The sequence below is a fragment of the Heptranchias perlo genome, chromosome 11 (genome assembly GCF_035084215.1).
Source record: "Heptranchias perlo isolate sHepPer1 chromosome 11, sHepPer1.hap1, whole genome shotgun sequence".
Taxonomy (NCBI): Eukaryota; Metazoa; Chordata; class Chondrichthyes; order Hexanchiformes; family Hexanchidae; genus Heptranchias; species Heptranchias perlo.
In genome coordinates, this window is record NC_090335.1 from 74,961,570 (window position 1) to 74,982,307 (window position 20,738).

The following is a 20,738-nucleotide window of genomic DNA, read 5'->3' on the forward strand; positions in this document are numbered from 1 at the left end:
GTCTAAAAATTAGAGCCAGATCTTTCAGGAGCGAGATTAGGAAGCATTTCTACACACAAAGGGTGGTAGAAGTTTGGAATTCTCTCCCGCAAACGGCAATTTTTTTTTATTCGTTCATGGGATGTGGGCGTCGCTGGCGAGGCTGGCATTTATTACCCATCCCTAATTGCCCTTGAGAAGGTGGTGGTGAGCCGCCTTCTTGAACCGCTGCAGTCCGTGTGGTGAAGGTTCTCCCACAGTGCTGTTAGGAAGGGAGTTCCAGGATTTTGACCCAGCGACGATGAAGGAACGGCGATATATTTCCAAGTCGGGATGGTGTGTGACTTGGAGGGGAACGTGCAGGTCGTGGTGTTGTTCCCATGCGCCTGCTGCCCTTGTCCTTCTAGGTGGTAGAGGTCGCGGGTTTGGGAGGTGCTGTCGAAGAAGCCTTGGCGAGTTGCTGCAGTGCATCCTGTGGATGGTACACACTGCAGTCACTGTGCGCCGGTGGTGAAGGGAGTGAATGTTTAAGGTGGTGGATGGGGTGATACTAGCTCAATTGCTAAATTTAAATCTGAGATAGATAGCTTTTTGGCAACCAAAGGAATATGGGCTAAAGGCAAGTATATGGAGTTAGATCACAGATCAGCCATGATCTTCTCAAATGGCGGAGCAGGCACGAGGGGCTGAATGGCCTACTCCTGTTCCTGTGTTCCTATGTTAAGCAAATCCTGAAGAAATTACAGGGGGGAAGTGTGTGATCTAAGCTGACACCCTATCCATGATGTCAGCTGAGGCTCAGTGGGCCGCACACTCTCGCCTGGGTCAGGAGGCTGTGGGTTTGAATCCCACTCCAGTGACTTGAGTACAAAATTTACACTGCCGCTCCCAGAGCGATTCCTCATCTCCGGCAGTGCAGCACTCCCTCAGTACTGCACTGGGGGTGTCAGCCTGGAGCGGGACTTGAACCCACAACCTTCTGACTCAGAGGTGAGAGTGCTACCCACGGCTAACCATGCAGGGTCAGCATGCAGATGGGGAAGAGGGGGGGGGAGGGGCGCCAAGGATAGATCCTCGGAGGGAGGGGGTCAAGGAGATGGTGCGTGAATGGGATGGGAAGAGAAGCCGTGGCTGCAGGTGGTCTGGCTATCATTCGATAGGTGAGAGTGGAACCAAGCGAGGGCAGTCCCACTGAGCTGTGCCTCAGAGGAAAGGCAATGGAAGAAGATGGTGTGGCTGACCGTGTCTGCAGAGAGAACGAGAGGGATAATGAGGGTCACAGTCACACAGCATGGTACTCGTGGCTTTGCTTAGGGCGGCTTCAGTGCTGTGGGAGGGGTGGAAACCTGATTGGAGACATTCGAACATGGGGTTGCAGGAGTGGTGCCCACTGACCTGTAATGGGAGGACGGCAGAGGTTGTGTTTTGGAGCTCTTGCGATAGAAGAAAATTCTCACTTACCCACAAGCTAACCAAACATTGTATGTGAAGCCCTTTGAGATATTTCGAGGAGATTCGATCAGCTGCAATATTATCTAAATGTTTATATCAACGCCAGCTCCTGCTTTATTTAAGACTTCTTACTTTGAAAGTGTGAACTGAATCAAACTGCAGCTGCTCCTGGTGATCAGTCACTGTTCCTTTATACGTGACCCGAGCCTTCTTATCACTCCCGTCTGCTGGGAGTTTGAAAAAGCGATAGGTTCCAGAGGCATACTTCACATCTCCTAGGATACATAATTACCAGAGAGGAGTCAATGGTCAAGGGGATGTGCAGTGTGAGTTACACAGAGTCATAGAGAACTGGCAGTGAGTTATAGAGAGTAATAGAGAGCTGGCAGTGAGTTATACAGAGAGTAATAGAGAGCTGGCAGTGAGTTATAGAGAGTAATAGAGGGCTGGCAGTGAGTTTTACAGAGAGTAAAAGAGGGCTGGCAGTGAGTTATACAGAGAGTAATAGAGGGCTGGCAGTGAGTTATACAGAGAGTAATAGAGGGCTGGCAGTGAGTTATACTGAGTAATAGAGAGCTGGCAGTGAGTTATACAGAGAGTAATAGAGAGCTGGCAGTGAGTTATACAGAGAGTAATAGAGGGCTGGCAGTGAGTTATACTGAGTAATAGAGAGCTGGCAGTGAGTTATACAGAGAGTAATAGAGAGCTGGCAGTGAGTTATACAGAGAGTAATAGAGAGCTGGCAGTGAGTTATACAGAGAGTAATAGAGGGCTGGCAGTGAGTTATACTGAGTAATAGAGAGCTGGCAGTGAGTTATACAGAGAGTAATAGAGAGCTGGCAGTGAGTTATACAGAGAGTAATAGAGGGCTGGCAGTGAGTTATACTGAGTAATAGAGAGCTGGCAGTGAGTAATACAGAGAGTAATAGAGAGCTGGCAGTGATTTATACAGAGAGTAATAGAGGGCTGGCAGTGAGTTATACAGAGAGTAATAGAGAGCTGGCAGTGAGTTATACAGAGAGTAATAGAGAGCTGGCAGTGAGTTATACAGAGAGTAACAGAGGGCTGGCAGTGAGTTATACAGAGAGTAATAGAGGGCTGGCAGTGAGTTATGCTGAGTAATAGAGAGCTGGCAGTGAGTTATACAGAGAGTAATAGAGGGCTGGCAGTGAGTTATACAGAGAGTAATGGAGGGCTGGCAGTGAGTTATACTGAGTAATAGAGAGCTGGCAGTGAGTTATACAGAGAGTAATAGAGAGCTGGCAGTGAGTTATACAGAGAGTAATAGAGGGCTGGCAGTGAGTTATACTGAGTAATAGAGAGCTGGCAGTGAGTTATACAGAGAGTAATAGAGAGCTGGCAGTGATTTATACAGAGAGTAAAAGAGGGCTGGCAGTGAGTTATACAGAGAGTAATAGAGGGCTGGCAGTGAGTTATACAGAGAGTAATAGAGAGCTGGCAGTGAGTTATACAGAGAGTAATAGAGAGCTGGCAGTGAGTTATACAGAGAGTAACAGAGGGCTGGCAGTGAGTTATACAGAGAGTAATAGAGGGCTGGCAGTGAGTTATACTGAGTAATAGAGAGCTGGCAGTGAGTTATACAGAGAGTAATAGAGGGCTGGCAGTGAGTTATACAGAGAGTAATAGAGGGCTGGCAGTGAGTTATACAGAGAGTAATAGAGGGCTGGCAGTGAGTTATACAGAGAGTAATAGAGGGCTGGCAGTGAGTTATACAGAGAGTAATAGAGAGCTGGCAGTGAGTTTACAGGGAGTAATAGAGGGCCGGCAGTGAGTTATACAGAGAGTAATAGAGAGCTGGCAGTGAGTTATACAGAGAGTAATAGAGAGCTGGCAGTGAGTTATACAGAGAGTAACAGAGGGCTGGCAGTGAGTTATACAGAGAGCAATGGAGGGCTGGCGGTGAGTTATACAGAGAGTAATAGAGGGCTGGCGTTGAGTTATACAGAGAGTAATAGAGGGCTGGCGGTGAGTTATGCAGAGAGTAATAGAGGGCTGGCAGTGAGTTATACAGGGAGTAATAGAATATTAACCACAACAAAGTCACTTACCAGTCTGTTTGAGAAGTTCGGCCCTCTGGATTGCGATGTTACTTGCTCTGACAAGGTATGGTGTGCTGAATCCAAGCTCCTTCACCAGACTGATTAAATCCTTCCAGTAGAGGGCGCCTGCGAGCCCCTCCCCTGTCAGCAACAAGATTGAAAACCTTGAGCCCTCTCACTGCTGCCTCAGGAAGCTTCAGATTCCTCCGCATCCAACAGGGTGACATCATTACTCACACAAATAATGAGCAATGGAGATAGAAATTACTCTGCTGAAGCTAGCTCCTGTTCACACTGAGTAAATGTAACTCACACCAAGTCCCGTTCACCCATCACCCCCGTGCTCGCTGACCTACATTGGCTCCTGGTTCAGGGACGCCTCGATTTTAAAATTCTCATCCTTGTTTTCAAATCCCTCCATTTACCTCGCACCCTCCCTATCTCCGTAACCCCCTCCGGCCCTACAACCTCATGAGATCTCTGCGCTCCTCCAATTCTGGCCTCTTGCGCAGCCCCGATTTTAATCGCTCCACCATTGGCGGCCGTGCCTTCAGCTGCCCAGGCCCTAAGCTCTGGAATTCCCTCCCTAAACCTCTCCGCCTCTCTCTCCTCCTTTTAAGACACTCCATAAAACCTACCTCTTTGACCAAGCTTTTGGTCACCTGTCCTAATATCACCTTCGGTGACTCGGCGTCAAATTCTTGTCTGATTAACACCCTGGGATGTTTTACCGCATTAATGGCGCTGTATAAGTGCGAGAGTTTGGAGTAGGCATTTGCCCCAGTTTACTCTAAATACAAAAGGGCCGTACAATGTGCTGTACAATCAATGACGTGCGCAGTGTTCCAGAGAGAAAGGACAGTTACCCCAAAGCACCGGATCCTTCTTCAGCTCTTCACCCAGGGGCTCACTTGCGTACATGTCGCTGAAATACATCTCTCCGCCTTCCTGCAACAGACAACAACAACTTGCATTTATATAGCGCCTTTAACGTAGTAAAACGTCACAAGGCGCTTCACAGGAGCGATTATCAAACAAAATTTGACACCGAGCCACATAAGGAGATATTGGGACAGGTGACCACAAGCTTGGTCAAAGAGGTAGGTTTTAGGGATTAAAGTTGGGATCTTGCTGCTCACTGTGGGAGCCCAGTGAGGATGGGTGGGGCCCAAAGTCCCTCTTTAATATTTTTAAATCTGTGATCTGTCCTTTCTCTCCATCTCTGGTCTCCCTGACCGATCTTACTCGCTACCTTGCCCTCCCCCCACCTTGGTTCCCCTTCTGCCTCACTTGTTACCCGTGGTGAAGGTGGCCAGCAATGAGTGACGCTGGGAGCATCACAGGACCGGCCGCTGGCTGGGGGGCAAATCTTCCCCCTTGTTTCCCCCCCCCAACCCCCACCCCCCCCCCATGATCCTCATCGTGCTTAACCCCCTCCCCCCGACCGATCTTGGCCGTGCGATCGGTCCTGGGGCTAAGGAGGTGGGGAGAAAGAAAATCAGCCGCGGTGCTTCCTCCCGATCGTTTCTAAGCAGGCAGGCAGATATTGGGTGAGGATAGGTCCGGGGTATTGACAGTGCCTGGTCTCAGCACGGTGCCTCCGAAGAATTTCACCACCAAGGCGGGCAGACGTGCGCCAAGGAGATCACGGGCGCGGTCCAGCACCCTGTCAGCGGAGCCTTTAACACACGGAAATCTCTGGGGCCTCTGATACGTGGCGACCCCTCGCCTCGCCAGACAATTATTGACCAGAACAGTAATCAACCCAACGCCAGCCAGAAGACAGCACCAACCTTAAGCACCCGGTAGGCCTCCTCGAAGACTGCCCGCTTGTCCGGGCACAGACAGATGACGCAGTTCGAGCTGAAAAAAATACGAGACAAGATGTTAGAAAGTTTTTTAAAAATGCACTTGATGGACTCATAGGAACAGAAGGAGGCCATTCAGCCCCTCGAGCCTGTGCCTCAACCCCATTTACCAGCCATGGCTCCATACCTTACCCAGCAAAAATCTATCGATCTCAGTCTTGAAAGTTCTGATTGGCCCCCAGAAATCACAGCTTTGAGGGGAGAGATTTCCAGACTTCCACCACCCTTTGTGTGAGAAAGTGCTTCCTCATTTCACTCTTAAATGGCCTGGCTCTAATTTTAAAATTGTGTCCAGTCGTTCTTGATTTCCCCCCACCAGAGGAAACCGCTTCTCCAGATCGGCCCTATTGAATCTTTTTAACATTGTAAACAACTCAATCGGTTCACTCCTCAATCTGCTAAACTCGAGGGAATACAAGCCTAGTCTGTGCAACCTGTCCTCGTAACTTAACACTTTCAGCCCCGGTATCATTCTGGTGAATCTGCGCCGCGCCCCCTCCAAGGCCAATATATCCTTCCTGAACTGGACGCAGCAACTCCAGATGGGGTGTTTCTCCTAGGCCATTAGCAATCAGGAACTGCCCAGTGGAAAGTCCCCATTGGACCTCAACACTGCGGGGAGATGCTCCCCCCCCCCGATTCGGTGCTGAGGAGGTCAGTCATTGTCGTAGGTCGGGCTCAGCTGTGATGCCCCACATTGTGGAATAACCACCAGCATAAGCTGTCTAGGCTTGTGCGTGAAGAATGGCCACTTGGAGGAGGTACTGGGAGGGCTGCCCACGATTAATAGAACCATCACAAAGAAACAGTTAGTGTCTTCAGGAGAGGACGGGAGAGAATTGGCCAAGAAAGTCTGTAGCCATATTTTAAAAGGGCATCGAACACAAATTGATCAGATTTGTCCCAGACTTACACTAGAACATCAAAGCTGTTGTACTGAATCCCAGCGTATCCCAACTTCTCAATGTATCCCTGGACAAACTCTGTGTTTGCTTCCTTATATCCAAACTTCTCCTGATGATACGCGATGTACTTGTGAGAGATTTGGATCTGGATCATGGATTGAGGAAACAGGTTATTGTTCACAAGCTTAACACTCATTCACCCATCTCCAGTAAACGCCCTCTACACTGTCCCATCAAACACTCCCAGGGCAGGTACAGCACGAGTTAGATACAGAGTAAAGCTCCCTCTACACTGTCCCATCAAACACTCCCAGGGCAGGTACAGCACGGGTTAGATACAGAGTAAAGCTCCCTCTACAATGTCCCATCACACACTCCCAGGGCAGGTACAGCACAGGTTAGATACAGAGTAAAGCTCCCTCTACACTGTCCCATCAAACACTCCCAGGGCAGGTACAGCACGGGTTAGATACAGAGTAAAGCTCCCTCTACACTGTCCCATCAAACACTCCCAGGGCAGGTACAGCACGGGTTAGGTACAGAGTAAAGCTCCCTCTACACTGTCCCATCAAACACTCCCAGGGCAGGTACAGCACGGGTTAGATACAGAGTAAGGCTCCCTCTACACTGTCCCATCAATCACTCCCAGGGCAGGTACAGCACAGGTTAGATACAGAGTAAAGCTCCCTCTACACTGTCCCATCAAACACTCCCAGGGCAGGTACAGCACGGGTTAGATACAGAGTAAAGCTCCCTCTACACTGTCCCATCACACACTCCCAGGGCAGGTACAGCACGGGTTAGATACAGAGTAAAGCTCCCTCTACACTGTCCCATCAAACACTCCCAGGGCAGGTACAGCACAGGTTAGATACAGAGTAAAGCTCCCTCTACACTGTCCCATCACACACTCCCAGGGCAGGTACAGCACAGGTTAGATACAGAGTAAAGCTCCCTCTACACTGTCCCATCACACACTCCCAGGGCAGGTACAGCACAGGTTAGATACAGAGTAAAGCTCCCTCTACACTGTCCCATCAAACACTCCCAGGGCAGGTACAGCACAGGTTAGATACAGAGTAAAGCTCCCTCTACACTGTCCCATCAAACACTCCCAGGGCAGGTACAGCACAGGTTAGATATGGAGTAAAGCTCCCTCTACACTGTCCCATCAAACACTCCCAGGACAGGTACAGCACGGGTTAGATACAGAGTAAAGCTCCCTCTACACTGTCCCATCAAACACTCCCAGGGCAGGTACAGCACAGGTTAGATACAGAGTAAAGCTCCCTCTACACTGTCCCATCAAACACTCCCAGGGCAGGTACAGCACAGGTTAGATATGGAGTAAAGCTCCCTCTACACTGTCCCATCAAACACTCCCAGGACAGGTACAGCACGGGTTAGATACAGAGTAAAGCTCCCTCTACACTGTCCCATCAAACACTCCCAGGGCAGGTACAGCACGGGTTCGATACAGAGTAAAGCTCCCTCTACCCTGCTCCAACAAACACTCAGGGCAGGTACAGGATCAGATTCAGAGGACAGCTCCCTCCACCACTGCCCCAACACTATGCTTCAGTCCCAATCTCAGGAGTACTCCGAATGGAACAGCTTTCCATGTCCTGTCCCAGTTGCTCTGTTTGATTGCCCATTTTGTGCTATTTGGTGGTGTCCCCATTCCGAAGTAGGTTGAGATTGCCGAAACTCGTCTCACAAAGGAGATCAAGAAGTCTTTCAGCCCATCGGTCTAGCCTGGATTTGAGCCCAGGCTCTAACACACTGCGCACCAGAAGGTACAGCATGCATCACCATGTCCAAAATAGCTGAAAAGCTCCATTCAATTCCACCCGCCCCGTTGCTCACGGCTGGAGTAGGCTGTCTTGCCTGTGTTCAGCGCACCATAGATCGCATGCACCTGAGGCCCCATTGTTGTTTATTGTGGATTGTAGTGTTGTTTTAAGCTGGCCAGCTGTTGGCAATGATTGTACTGTATTTTACTGGGCATTACCTGACCAAACTCGTCATCAACCTGGGCTGGATTTGATCCCAGGTCTGAGAGAAGAAGGAGAATTGGTTGGTGAGTGTCGTGACTCCAGGAGTCCATGTTGAATAAATTTACAATGTTTTACATCGAGCGGCCAGAGCAATTCGTCTTCCCCTCCCCCCCTCCCCTCCCCACCCACCCCCCCACCCCTCCCCTCCCCTCCCCCAACCCTGCCCTCTCGGGTGGACGTAAAAGATCCCATCGCATAATTTTCAAGAAGAGCAGGGAAGCTCTCCCGGGTGTCCTGGCCAATATTTATCCCTCAACCAACATCACTAAAAAAACAGATTATCTGGTCATTTAGCTCATTGCAGTTTGTGGGATCTTGCTGTGCGCAAATTGGCTGCTGCGTTTCCTACACTGCAACAGTGACTACACTTCAAAAAGTACTTAATTGGTTGTAAAGCGCTTTGGGACATCCTGCGGTCGTGAAAGGCGCTATGTAAAGGCAAATCTTTCTTTCTTCATGTCTACTGTCAAATGGCTCCTGTTGGAAAGAAGGGATGCTCGCATGGTTTATGTACGCATGTTGTTGAGGACAAGATCGAGTTCAGCCGTGATGCTTTCCACAGTTGAATAACTTCCCACCCCTTATTGTTCAGGCTGACATATGAAGAATGGCCACTTGGAAGAGGTACCAGAGAGTGACTCGAGGACTGAGTCAGGGGAGACGGCAAGACAATTGGTAGCGTAAGGGTAATAAAACTGAAGAAAAATTGTCCCTGGAGTGTATATTAGAGGACAATAATCACAGCAATAATAATTCTTCTACTGCCTTACTAGCTCATCAGTCATGTCCACTCCAGTTATATGACCACTGGGTCCCACCAGCTTGCTCAGGATATAGCAGTCTCGACCTGACCCACTTCCCAGATCCAACACATGACATCCTTCCAGTCTCTCCGGGACCACGAGTCCACATCCGAAATACCTGGAAAAACAAATGATTATATAATTTCTCCCCATATATATACATACATACATACATACATAATCCAGAAGGTTTCAGATGCCCTGATTTAGCTCAGATAGAATCTCGAAGCTAGGGAGAAAGAGAGAGAGCGACGCCTTTCCTGCTCCTGATCATTGTCCAGCAATCCCCACATCAGAAACTTTATGTGCAGACATCAGTTTAGGACAGGATCGGCCTCCCTGTGATGCCCTCCGCAGTCAAATAGTCCACCAGCGCTCGCTGCCCTTGCTCATTGCTGAGGAATGGCCATGCAGGTGAGAAACCAGAGGGCGATCTGCTCCCTTGGAACTGTACCCCAGAAAGAGGGGTTACCTGCGGGAGGCGGAAATGACTAAAAGCTGGTGGGCAGGTCCAAAGAAATAATTAAAAAGGCTAATGGAATGTTGGCTTATATCTCAACGGGGGCTGGAATTCAAAGGGGTGGAAGTTATGTTGCAGCTGCACAGAGCTCTGGTTAGACCCCATCTGGAGTTACCGCGTTCAGCTCTGGGCACCGCACCTCAGGAGGGAGATATTGGCCTTGGAGGGGGTGCAGCACAGATTCACCAGAATGATACCAGGGTTAAAAGGGTTAAATTATGAGGACAAGTTGCACAGACTGGTCTTGTATTCCCTTGAGTTTAGAAGATTAAGAGGTGATCTAATTGAGGTGTTTAAGATGATTAAAGGGGTTGATAGGGTGGATAGAGAGAAATTATTTCCACTGGTGGGGGGAGTCCAGAACAAGGGGGCAGAACCTTAAAATTAGAGCCAGGCCGTTCAGGGGTGATGTCAGGAAACACTTCTTCACACAAAGGGTAGGGGAAATCTGGAACTCTCTCCCACAAAAAGCTGTTGAGGCTGGGGGTCAATTGAAAATTTCAAAACTGAGACTGATAGGTTTTTGTTGGGTATTAAGGGTTACTGAACCAAGGCGGGGAGATGGAGTTAAGATACAGATCAGCCATGATCTAATTGAATGGCGGAACAGGCTCGAGGGGCTGGATGGCCTCCTTATGTTCCTATGAGGGGTATCAAATTCACACAGATCCACATCAACACAACCAACCAGCCTCCAATGGGTACAAGGCAGTTCCCTGAAAAACAAGCACCTTTGGGAGACCTCTGGGTGGATGAGGGCCATGGCTTCACAGGCTGATTTACCCGGGGGGGCACACTTTAAGGAGCAGGTCACATCGGTCTGGAGATCTGCAGATCGCTTCAGCTGTTTCCCATAGTAACTCTGAGGCCAATGAGAAAAGAGAATTAATAGAATTTCTGGGTTTTTTTTGTGTTTAGTGATAGTGACTGATGCCCAGTGTCCCATCAAACACTCCCAGGACAGGTACAGAACGGGTTAGATACAGAGTAAAGCTCCCTCTACACTGTCCCATCAAACACTCCCAGGACAGGTACAGAACGGGTTAGATACAGAGTAAAGCTCCCTCTACACTGTCCCATCAAACACTCCCAGGGCAGGTACAGAACGGGTTAGATACAGAGTAAAGCTCCCTCTACACTGTCCCATCAAACACTCCCAGGACAGGTACAGAACGGGTTAGATACAGAGTAAAGCTCCCTCTATACTGTCCCATCACACACTCCCAGGACAGGTACAGAACGGGTTAGATACAGAGTAAAGCTCCCTCTACACTGTCCCATCACACACTCCCAGGGCAGGTACAGAACGGGTTAGATACAGAGTAAAGCTCCCTCTACACTGTCCCATCACACACTCCCAGGGCAGGTACAGAACGGGTTAGATACAGAGTAAAGCTCCCTCTACACTGTCCCATCACACACTCCCAGGGCTGGTACAGAACAGGTTAGATACAGAGTAAAGCTCCCTCTACACTGTCCCATCAAACACTCCCAGGGCAGGTACAGAACGGGTTAGATACAGAGTAAAGCTCCCTCTACACTGTCCCATCAAACACTCCCAGGGAAGCTCCAGTATGGGTTAGATACAGAGTAAAGTTCCCTCCACACTGTCCCATCAAACACTCCCAGGGCAGCTCCAGTATGGGTTAGATACAGAGTAAAGTTCCCTCCACACTGTCCCATCAAACACTCCCAGGGCAGGTACAGCACGGGTTAGATACAGAGTAAAGCTCCCTCTACACTGTCCCATCAAACACTCCCAGGGCAGGTACAGCACGGGTTAGATACAGAGTAAAGCTCCCTCTACACTGTCCCATCAAACACTCCCAGGGCAGGTACAGCACGGGTTAGATACAGAGTAAAGCTCCCTCTACACTGTCCCATCAAACACTCCCAGGGCAGGTACAGCACAGGAAAGATACAGAGTAAAGCTCCCTCCAAACAGCCCCAAGAATGTACCTCAGTCATAATCTCCAAAGAGCATCCACACCAGTTTGATGTTTCTCCATTTCCCACACCAGGAAATGGCATCTCTGAGTGATAGTACTTACTTAATGTGCGGTGTTAGGGGCAGTGTTATCTTGTGAGCCCAGTCCAGGCTGGAGTTAATCCCAGATCCCAGTGGTGAAAAGCCAATATCAAACCTTTGCCAAACCTTCCCTCTGCATTAATGACATTTTGCATGAAAAGTGAAGGAGACCAACATCCATCAGAACAAAAATTGTCCGAAATTTCAGTCACGCTGCAAAACACACACTTCCAGGGAGGAGTTTTCGTGTCTTTTGATGTGCATCACCCATTAGATCCGACGATAGCTGAATAATGCAGTCAGTTAGGACACTGCCCTTTGACCTCTGGGACCTGGGTCCTAATCTGGCCCAGACTAATGGGATCAATCCTTTCTCTCTTTGTTTGCTTTAAGATTCAATTTGCCCGCTCTGAACGCACTTGCACTAATTGACAATCTCACTGTGAAAGGCCGCAGGATGGCTGATGTGGGACTTGGGGAAAGTGTGGCAGCAGTTCAGGAGGGGTCGCTCCTCTGAGGCTGGGGTTTGATGTGCACCACTAAAACACATCAGAACCGTTTACAGTGTAGTTTAAGGTGTCAGCCATGGTTCAGTGGGTAACACTCTCACCTTCTGAGTCAATGAAGGCTGTGGGCTCACGTCCCACTCCAGAGACTTCAGCACAAAATTTACGCTGACGCTCCCAATGTGGCACTGAGGGAGTGCTGCGGAGTCGGAGGCGCTGTCTTTGAGATGAGACGTTAAACCGAGGCCCCGTCTGCCCTCTCAGGTGGATGTAAATCATCCCACGGCCACTATTTTGAATAAGAGCAGGGGAGTTCTCCCTGGTGTCCTGGTCAGTATTTATCCCTCAACTAACGTCACTAAAACAGATTATCTGATCATTATCGCATTGTTTGTGGGATCTTGCTGTGCGCAAATTGCTGCCGCTCTTTCTACATTACAGCAGTGACTACACTTCAAAAATACTTCATTGGTTGTAAAGCGCTTTGGGACGTCCTGAAAGGCGCTATAGAATTGCAAATTGTTCTTTCTAGCAGAGATCTCATTTGTTTTTGCATTAAAGCATCATGGCAGCAAATAAAAGTGCTGGAAGTGGAGTTTTACGGGCAGGATCTTCTGGGTTGTTCCATGAATTCCCCCCCACCGCATCCCCCACAGTGTTATATCGTATCAGCCTGGCATTGGTGGGCATTCTGAGTCAGTGAGGCCGTGGATTCATGCCGCACTACGGGCCTGAGCACGTAACCCAGGGCTGGCACTTCAGTGCAGCACCGGGGGAGTGCTGCGTTGTCGGAGGTTTACATGAGAAGTTAAACCCAGGGCCTGCTCAGGTGGATATTAACGATCCGATGGTGCTGTTGGAAGAAGAGCAGGGTGTCATCCTGACCAATATTCATCCCTCAACCAACATCCCCATTCCAAAAAAAAAACCACACAGGTCATTTGCTGTTTGCGGGATCTTGCTGTGCACAAATTGGAGTCTGTGTTATAAATAACGGTGACTGCACTCGAAATAATCCTTTGGTTTTAAAGCGCTTTGGGATGGTCTGAGGATGTGAAAGGCGCTATATAACTGCAAGCTGTGTCTTTCTTTCGAAACCACATCTTTGCCTCTTTAAAGCTGTATTCAGGCAGTACTGCTCCTTCCCAATAAGTGGTGCTGTTACACTTTTAACACTTGCTTTATTAACAGTTCAATGAACGACGGGACAGAATTTGCTGTTGCAGGGCATCCGATGGCATCTGCCGTGAGTTAGACTTGCCCCTGCATCCTTCAGCTCAAAACATTTGTGCCCACTGAGTTGCTGATAACGGCACAGCGAGGGAAACAGGGCATCTCGGACCTGAGTGAACAGGGCAAGCAACTGGGTATCTCCATAACGAATCAGATTTCAGGATTGGGAAATAAACACAGGAAGGAACGAGAAGGAGAGTATATTCAGCGTCAAAGCAAGGACAGAGAGAGAGAAGTAAAGAGAGGGAAAAGGATTAACAGAGCGAGAAAAAAAGAGACAGAATGGAAAAGTAAGAAAAAAAATTAAAAATTAAAAATTTGACATTTGTAGAATCTCCTAGATTAATTCACAACCTGAAGGAGGAAGACTCCACACTTGTAATAGTCGATTTTAAGTGCCAGAGAGGTTGATTGGCAGTCATCAATACTTATCACATCATTTAAAGTAATATAGATGTAATATATTTGGATTTTCAAAAGGCTTTCGATAAGGTACCGCATAATAGACTCGTGACTAAGGTCAGAGCATGTGGAGTCAGGGGACAGGTAGGAGAATGGATAGCAAGCTGGCTACAAACCAGAAAACAGAGAGTAGGGGTTAAAGGTAGTTACTCAGACTGGCAAAAGATGGGAAGTGGTGTTCCACAGGGATCGGTGTTGGGGCCATTGTTGTTCAATATTTACATAAACAATTTGGACTTGGGAGTTGGAAGTACAATTTCAACGACTCCAAATTGGGGGGTACAGTTAATACTGACTGTGACAAAATACAGGAAGACATTAATAAACTTGCAGAATGGGCATGTAATTGGTAAATGTATTTCAATATAGATAGGTGTGAGGTGGTACATTTTGGTAGGAAGAATAAGGAGGCCACATATTGCTTGGATAATAAGAGTCTAAATGGGGTAGAGGAGCAAAGGGATCTGGGGTACAGATACACAAATCACTAAAAGTAGCGACTCAGGTTAATAAGACCACATAAAAAGCAAATCAAGCACTGAGGTTCATTTCTAGAGGGATAGAATTGAAAAGCAGGGAAGTTATGTTAAATTTGTACAGGACCTTGATTAGACTGAACTTGGTTACTGTGAACAGTTCTCCATATTATAAAAAGGATATAGAGGCACTGGAGAAGATGCAATAAAAGATTTACTTGGATGAGACCAGAACTGAGAGGTTATACCTATCAGGAAGGACTGAACAGGCTGGGGCTCTTTTCTCTGGAAAACAGAAGACTGAGGGGTGAACTGATAGAGGTCTTTAAGATTATGAAAGGGTTTGATAAGGTAGACGTAGAGAAGATGTTCCCACTTGTGGGGGAGACCAGAACTAAGGGCCACAAATAGATCCAAAGGGAATTCAGGAGAAACATCTTTATCCAAAGAGTGATTAGAATGTGGAACTCGCTACCACAGGGAGTATTTGAGGTGACGAGCATAGATGCAAATAAGGGGAAGCTAGATAAATATACGAGGGAGAAAGGCACAGAAGGGTATGCTGATAGGGTGAGATGAAGGAGGGAGGGAGGAGGCTCGAGTGGAGCATAAACACCGGCATGGACTTGTTGGGCCAAATAGCCTGTTTCTGTGCTGTAAATTCTATGTAATTCTCTGTAATACTCTCCGTAAAACTCACTGCCAGCCCTTTATTACTCTCTGTTTAACTCACTGCCAGCCCCTATTACGCTCTGTATAACTCGCTGCCAGCTCTCTTTTACTCCCTGTAAACCTCACTCTCTGTATAACACATTGCCAGCTCTCTATTACTCACTGTATACCTCACTCTCTGTATAACTCACTGCCAGCTCTATATTACTCTCTGCATTACTCACTGCCAGCCTTCTATTACTCTCTGTATAACTCACTCTCTGTATAACTCACTGCCAGCTCTCTATTAATCTCTGTATAACTCACTGCCCGCTCTCTATTAATCTCTGTACAACTCACTGCCAGTCCTCTATTACTCTCTCTATAACTCACTGCCAGCTCTCTATTACTCTCTCTATAACTCACTGCCAGCTCTCTATTACTCCCTGTACAACTCACTGCCAGCTCTCTATTCCTCTCTGTATAACTCACTGCCAGCTCTCTATTACTCTCTGTACAACTCACTGCCAGCCCTCTATTACTCTCTACATAACTCACTGCCAGCTCTCTATTACTCCCTGTATAACTCACTGCTAGTTCTCAATTACTCTCTGTATAACTCACTGCCAGCTCTCTATTACTCTGTATAATTCACTGCCAGCTCTCTATTATTCTCTGTATAACTCACTGCCTGCTCTCTATTACTCTATGCATAACACACTGCCAGCCCTCTATTACTCTCTGTATAACTCACTGCCAACTCTCTCTTACTCCATGTATAACTCACTCTCTATATAACTCGCTGGCAGCTCTCTATTGCTCTCTGTATAACTCACTGCCACCCCCTATTACGCTCTGTATAACACACTGCCAGCCCTCTATTACTCTCTGTATAACTCACTGCCAACTCTCTCTTACTCCATGTATAACTCACTCTCTGTATAACTCGCTGCCAGCTCTCTATTACTCCCTGTAAACCTCACTCTCTGTATAACTCACTTCCAGCTCTACATTACTTACTGTATTACTCACTGCCAGCCTTCTATTACTCTCTGTATAACTCACTGCCAGTCCTCTATTACTCTCTCTATAACTCTCTCTATAACTCACTGCCAGCTCTCTATTACTCCCTGTACAACTCACTGCCAGCTCTCTATTACTCTCTGCATTACTCACTGCCAGCCTTCGATTACTCTCTGTATAACTCACTCTCTGTATAACTCACTGCCAGCTCTCTATTACTCCCTATACAGCTCACTGCCAGCTCTCTATTACTCTCTGTACAACTCACTGCCAGCCCTCTATTACTCTCTGTTTAACTCACTGCCAGCTCTCTATTACTCCCTGTATACCTCACTCTCTGTATAACTCACTGTCAGCTCTATATTACTCTCTGTATAACTCACTGCCAGCCCTCTATTACTCTATGCATAACACACTGCCAGCCCTCTATTACTCTCTGTATAACTCACTGCCAACTCTCTCTTACTCCATGTATAACTCACTCTCTATATAACTCGTTGGCAGCTCTCTATTGCTCTCTGTATAACTCGCTGCCAGCTCTCTATTACTCCCTGTAAATCTCACTCTGTGTATAACACATTGCCAGCTCTCAATTACTCTTTGTATACCTCACTCTCTGTATAACTCACTGCCAGCTCTATATTACTCTCTGTATTACTCACTGCCAGCCTTCTATTACTCTCTGTATAACTCACTCTCTGTATAATTCACTGCCAGCTCTCTATTAATCTCTGTACAACTCATTGCCAGTTCTATATTAATCTCTGTACAACTCACTGCCAGTCCTCTATTACTCTCTCTATAACTCACTGCCAGCTCTCGATTACTCCCTGTACAACTCACTGCCAGCTCTCAATTAATCTCTGTATAACTCACTGCCAGCTCTCTATTACTCTCTGTACAACTCACTGCCAGCCCTCTATTACTCTCTGTTTAACTCACTGCCAGATCTCTATTACTCCCTGTATACCTCACTCTCTGTATAACTCACTGCTAGCTCTCAATTACTCTCTGTATAACTCACTCTCTGTATAACACACTGCCTGCTCTCTATTACTCCCTGTATACCTCACTCTCTGTATAACTCACTGCCAGCTCTATATTAATCTCTGTATATCTCACTGCCAGCCTTCTATTACTCTCTCTATAACTCACTGCCAGCTCTCTATTACTCTCGATATATCTCACTCTCCGTATAACTCACTGCCAGCTCTCTATTACTCTCCATATAATTCACTGCCAGCTCTCTATTACTCTCTGTATAACTCACTGCCAGCCCTCTATCACTCTCTCCATAACTCACTGCCAGCTCTTTATTGCTCTCTGTATAACTCAATGCCAGCCGTCTATTACTCTCTGTATAACTCACTGCCAGCCCTCTATTACTCTCTCTATAACTCACTGCCATCTCTCTATTACTCTCTGTATAACTCACTGCCAGTTCTCTATTACTCTCTGTATAACTCAATGCCAGCCCTCTATTACTCTCTGTATAACTCACTGCCGGCCCTCTATTACTCTCTGTTTAACTCACTGCCAGCTCTCTATTACTCCCTGTATACCTCACTCTCTGTATAACTCACTGCTAGCTCTCAATTACTCTCTATATACCTCACTCTCTGTATAACTCACTGCCAGCTCTATATTAATCTCTGTATATCTCACTGCCAGCCTTCTATTACTCTCTCTATAACTCACTGCCAGCTCTCTATTACTCTCGATATAACTCACTCTCCGTATAACTCACTGCCAGCTCTCTATTACTCTCCATATAATTCACTGCCAGCTCTCTATTACTCTCTGTATAACTCACTGCCAGCCCTCTATTACTCTCTCTATAACTCACTGCCAGCTCTTTATTGCTCTCTGTATAACTCAATGCCAGCCGTCTATTACTCTCTGTATAACTCACTGCCAGCCCTCTATTACTCTCTCTATAACTCACTGCCATCTCTCTATTACTCTCTGTATAACTCACTGCCAGTTCTCTATTACTCTCTGTATAACTCAATGCCAGCCCTCTATTACTCTCTGTATAACTCACTGCCGGCCCTCTATTACTCCCTGTAAACTCACTGCCAGCTCTCTATTACTCTCTGTATAACTCACTGCCAGCCCTCTATTACTCTCTGTATAACTCACTGCCAGCTCTCTATTACTCTCTGTATAACTCACTGCCAGCTCTCTATTACTCTCTGTATAACTCACTGCCAGCCCTCTATTACTCTCTCTATAACTCACTGCCATCTCTCTATTACTCTCTGTATAACTCACTGCCAGCTCTCTATTACTCTCTGTATAACTCACTGCCAGCTCTCTATTACTCTCTGTATAACTCACTGCCAGCCCTCTATTACTCTCTCTATAACACACTGCCTGCTCTCTATTACTCCCTGTATACCTCACTCTCTGTATAACTCACTGCCAGCTCTATATTAATCTCTGTATATCTCACTGCCAGCCTTCTATTACTCTCTCTATAACTCACTGCCAGCTCTCTATTACTCTCGATATATCTCACTCTCCGTATAACTCACTGCCAGCTCTCTATTACTCTCCATATAATTCACTGCCAGCTCTCTATTACTCTCTGTATAACTCACTGCCAGCCCTCTATCACTCTCTCCATAACTCACTGCCAGCTCTTTATTGCTCTCTGTATAACTCAATGCCAGCCGTCTATTACTCTCTGTATAACTCACTGCCAGCCCTCTATTACTCTCTCTATAACTCACTGCCATCTCTCTATTACTCTCTGTATAACTCACTGCCAGTTCTCTATTACTCTCTGTATAACTCAATGCCAGCCCTCTATTACTCTCTGTATAACTCACTGCCGGCCCTCTATTACTCTCTGTTTAACTCACTGCCAGCTCTCTATTACTCCCTGTATACCTCACTCTCTGTATAACTCACTGCTAGCTCTCAATTACTCTCTATATACCTCACTCTCTGTATAACTCACTGCCAGCTCTATATTAATCTCTGTATATCTCACTGCCAGCCTTCTATTACTCTCTCTATAACTCACTGCCAGCTCTCTATTACTCTCGATATAACTCACTCTCCGTATAACTCACTGCCAGCTCTCTATTACTCTCCATATAATTCACTGCCAGCTCTCTATTACTCTCTGTATAACTCACTGCCAGCCCTCTATTACTCTCTCTATAACTCACTGCCAGCTCTTTATTGCTCTCTGTATAACTCAATGCCAGCCGTCTATTACTCTCTGTATAACTCACTGCCAGCCCTCTATTACTCTCTCTATAACTCACTGCCATCTCTCTATTACTCTCTGTATAACTCACTGCCAGTTCTCTATTACTCTCTGTATAACTCAATGCCAGCCCTCTATTACTCTCTGTATAACTCACTGCCGGCCCTCTATTACTCCCTGTAAACTCACTGCCAGCTCTCTATTACTCTCTGTATAACTCACTGCCAGCCCTCTATTACTCTCTGTATAACTCACTGCCAGCTCTCTATTACTCTCTGTATAACTCACTGCCAGCTCTCTATTACTCTCTGTATAACTCACTGCCAGCCCTCTATTACTCTCTCTATAACTCACTGCCATCTCTCTATTACTCTCTGTATAACTCACTGCCAGCCCTCTATTACTCTCTGTATAACTCTATGCCAGCTCTCCCATTTATGTGTGTGTAACACAAGGGGTGTTAGGACCTAGGGGAAGCCAACTGGACAGTCTCCGAGAGCAATGTGTAAACACCCAGAGGCCAATGTCCACCATTGTTACTGTAATAAGTTCCCAAATTCAGTTTAAATCTGATTCTTTCTCCAGTGACTTCTCCTCCTATTTTTGCATGTCACGTGCACTTGGTTCACAGCACTCCTGGTAAAGTTGCAGCTTCCTTGCATTTCCAAAGTGTGTGCAGTGTGTTACAGATAGAGTTCAACAGCTCGGAGAATATACCAGATCCTCTTACCTTAACCTGCTCCTGAATGGTGGTGTCGAGGCTCATGTCTGTGCAGAGGGGGGAGAGATCGGAATCCAGAGACGAGATCCGAAATCCTTTTCCTTGGTGACCCTGACTGCAAAGTTCAACACAAGATATTCACAGCGTTCCCCGCTGACACGTTGGGGCAAAGTGCACTGAACGGCATCACGTAACAACACGGCCAGCGTAGGAAATGGGCTAATTCATCACTTGCCCAGTGTCACATCCCAATCACAGAGAGCCCCAGGAGACAGAGACACCGACACAAAGATGACAACAGTATTACCTGTCCGCAATTCAGCAACAGTAGCTGTGGCTCAGTGGGTAGCACTCATGCCTCTGAGTCAGGAGGTCATGGGTTCAAGCCCCACTCCAGAGATTTGAGCACATGATCCAGGCTGACGCTCTGGTGCAGTACTGAGGGAGTGCTGCACTGTCGGAGGTGCTGCCTTTCAGGTGAAACATTAAACTGAGGCCTTATCTTCCTTCTCAAGTGGATGTAAAAGATTTCAGAGAACTGGTGGTCTTCTCCCCAGTATCCTGGGCAATATTTATCCCTCAACCAACATCACAAAATGATAAATCTGGTTATTGCTCTTTGTGGGATCTTGCTGTGCACACATTGGCTGTGACATTAGAGCAGTGATCACACATCGATATAAGAATTTAATTGTCTGTAAAGCACTTTGGGACCTTGAGGTTGTGAAACGCTCTGTATAAATGCAAGTCTTTCATTTTATTTCCCTCCCAGT

General features: G+C 47.0%; 1 protein-coding gene across 1 annotated transcript in view; it reads right to left on the reverse strand.

Annotated features, from left to right (window-relative positions):
* zgc:153372 (uncharacterized protein LOC767695 homolog) overlaps positions 1-20,286 on the reverse strand; it is a 35,731-nt gene extending 15,445 nt beyond the window's left edge. The window contains exons 1-8 of the mRNA XM_067993375.1: positions 19,975-20,286; positions 10,376-10,506; positions 9,092-9,242; positions 6,273-6,409; positions 5,285-5,354; positions 4,358-4,439; positions 3,501-3,632; positions 1,564-1,706 (exon numbers count right to left, since the gene is read on the reverse strand). Of these exons, the coding sequence (XP_067849476.1) occupies positions 1,564-1,706; positions 3,501-3,632; positions 4,358-4,439; positions 5,285-5,354; positions 6,273-6,409; positions 9,092-9,242; positions 10,376-10,506; positions 19,975-20,010 (882 nt within the window). The 5' untranslated portion in view covers positions 20,011-20,286. The remainder of the gene's footprint in view (positions 1-1,563; positions 1,707-3,500; positions 3,633-4,357; positions 4,440-5,284; positions 5,355-6,272; positions 6,410-9,091; positions 9,243-10,375; positions 10,507-19,974) is intronic.
* Positions 20,287-20,738: the final 452 nt, after the last annotated feature.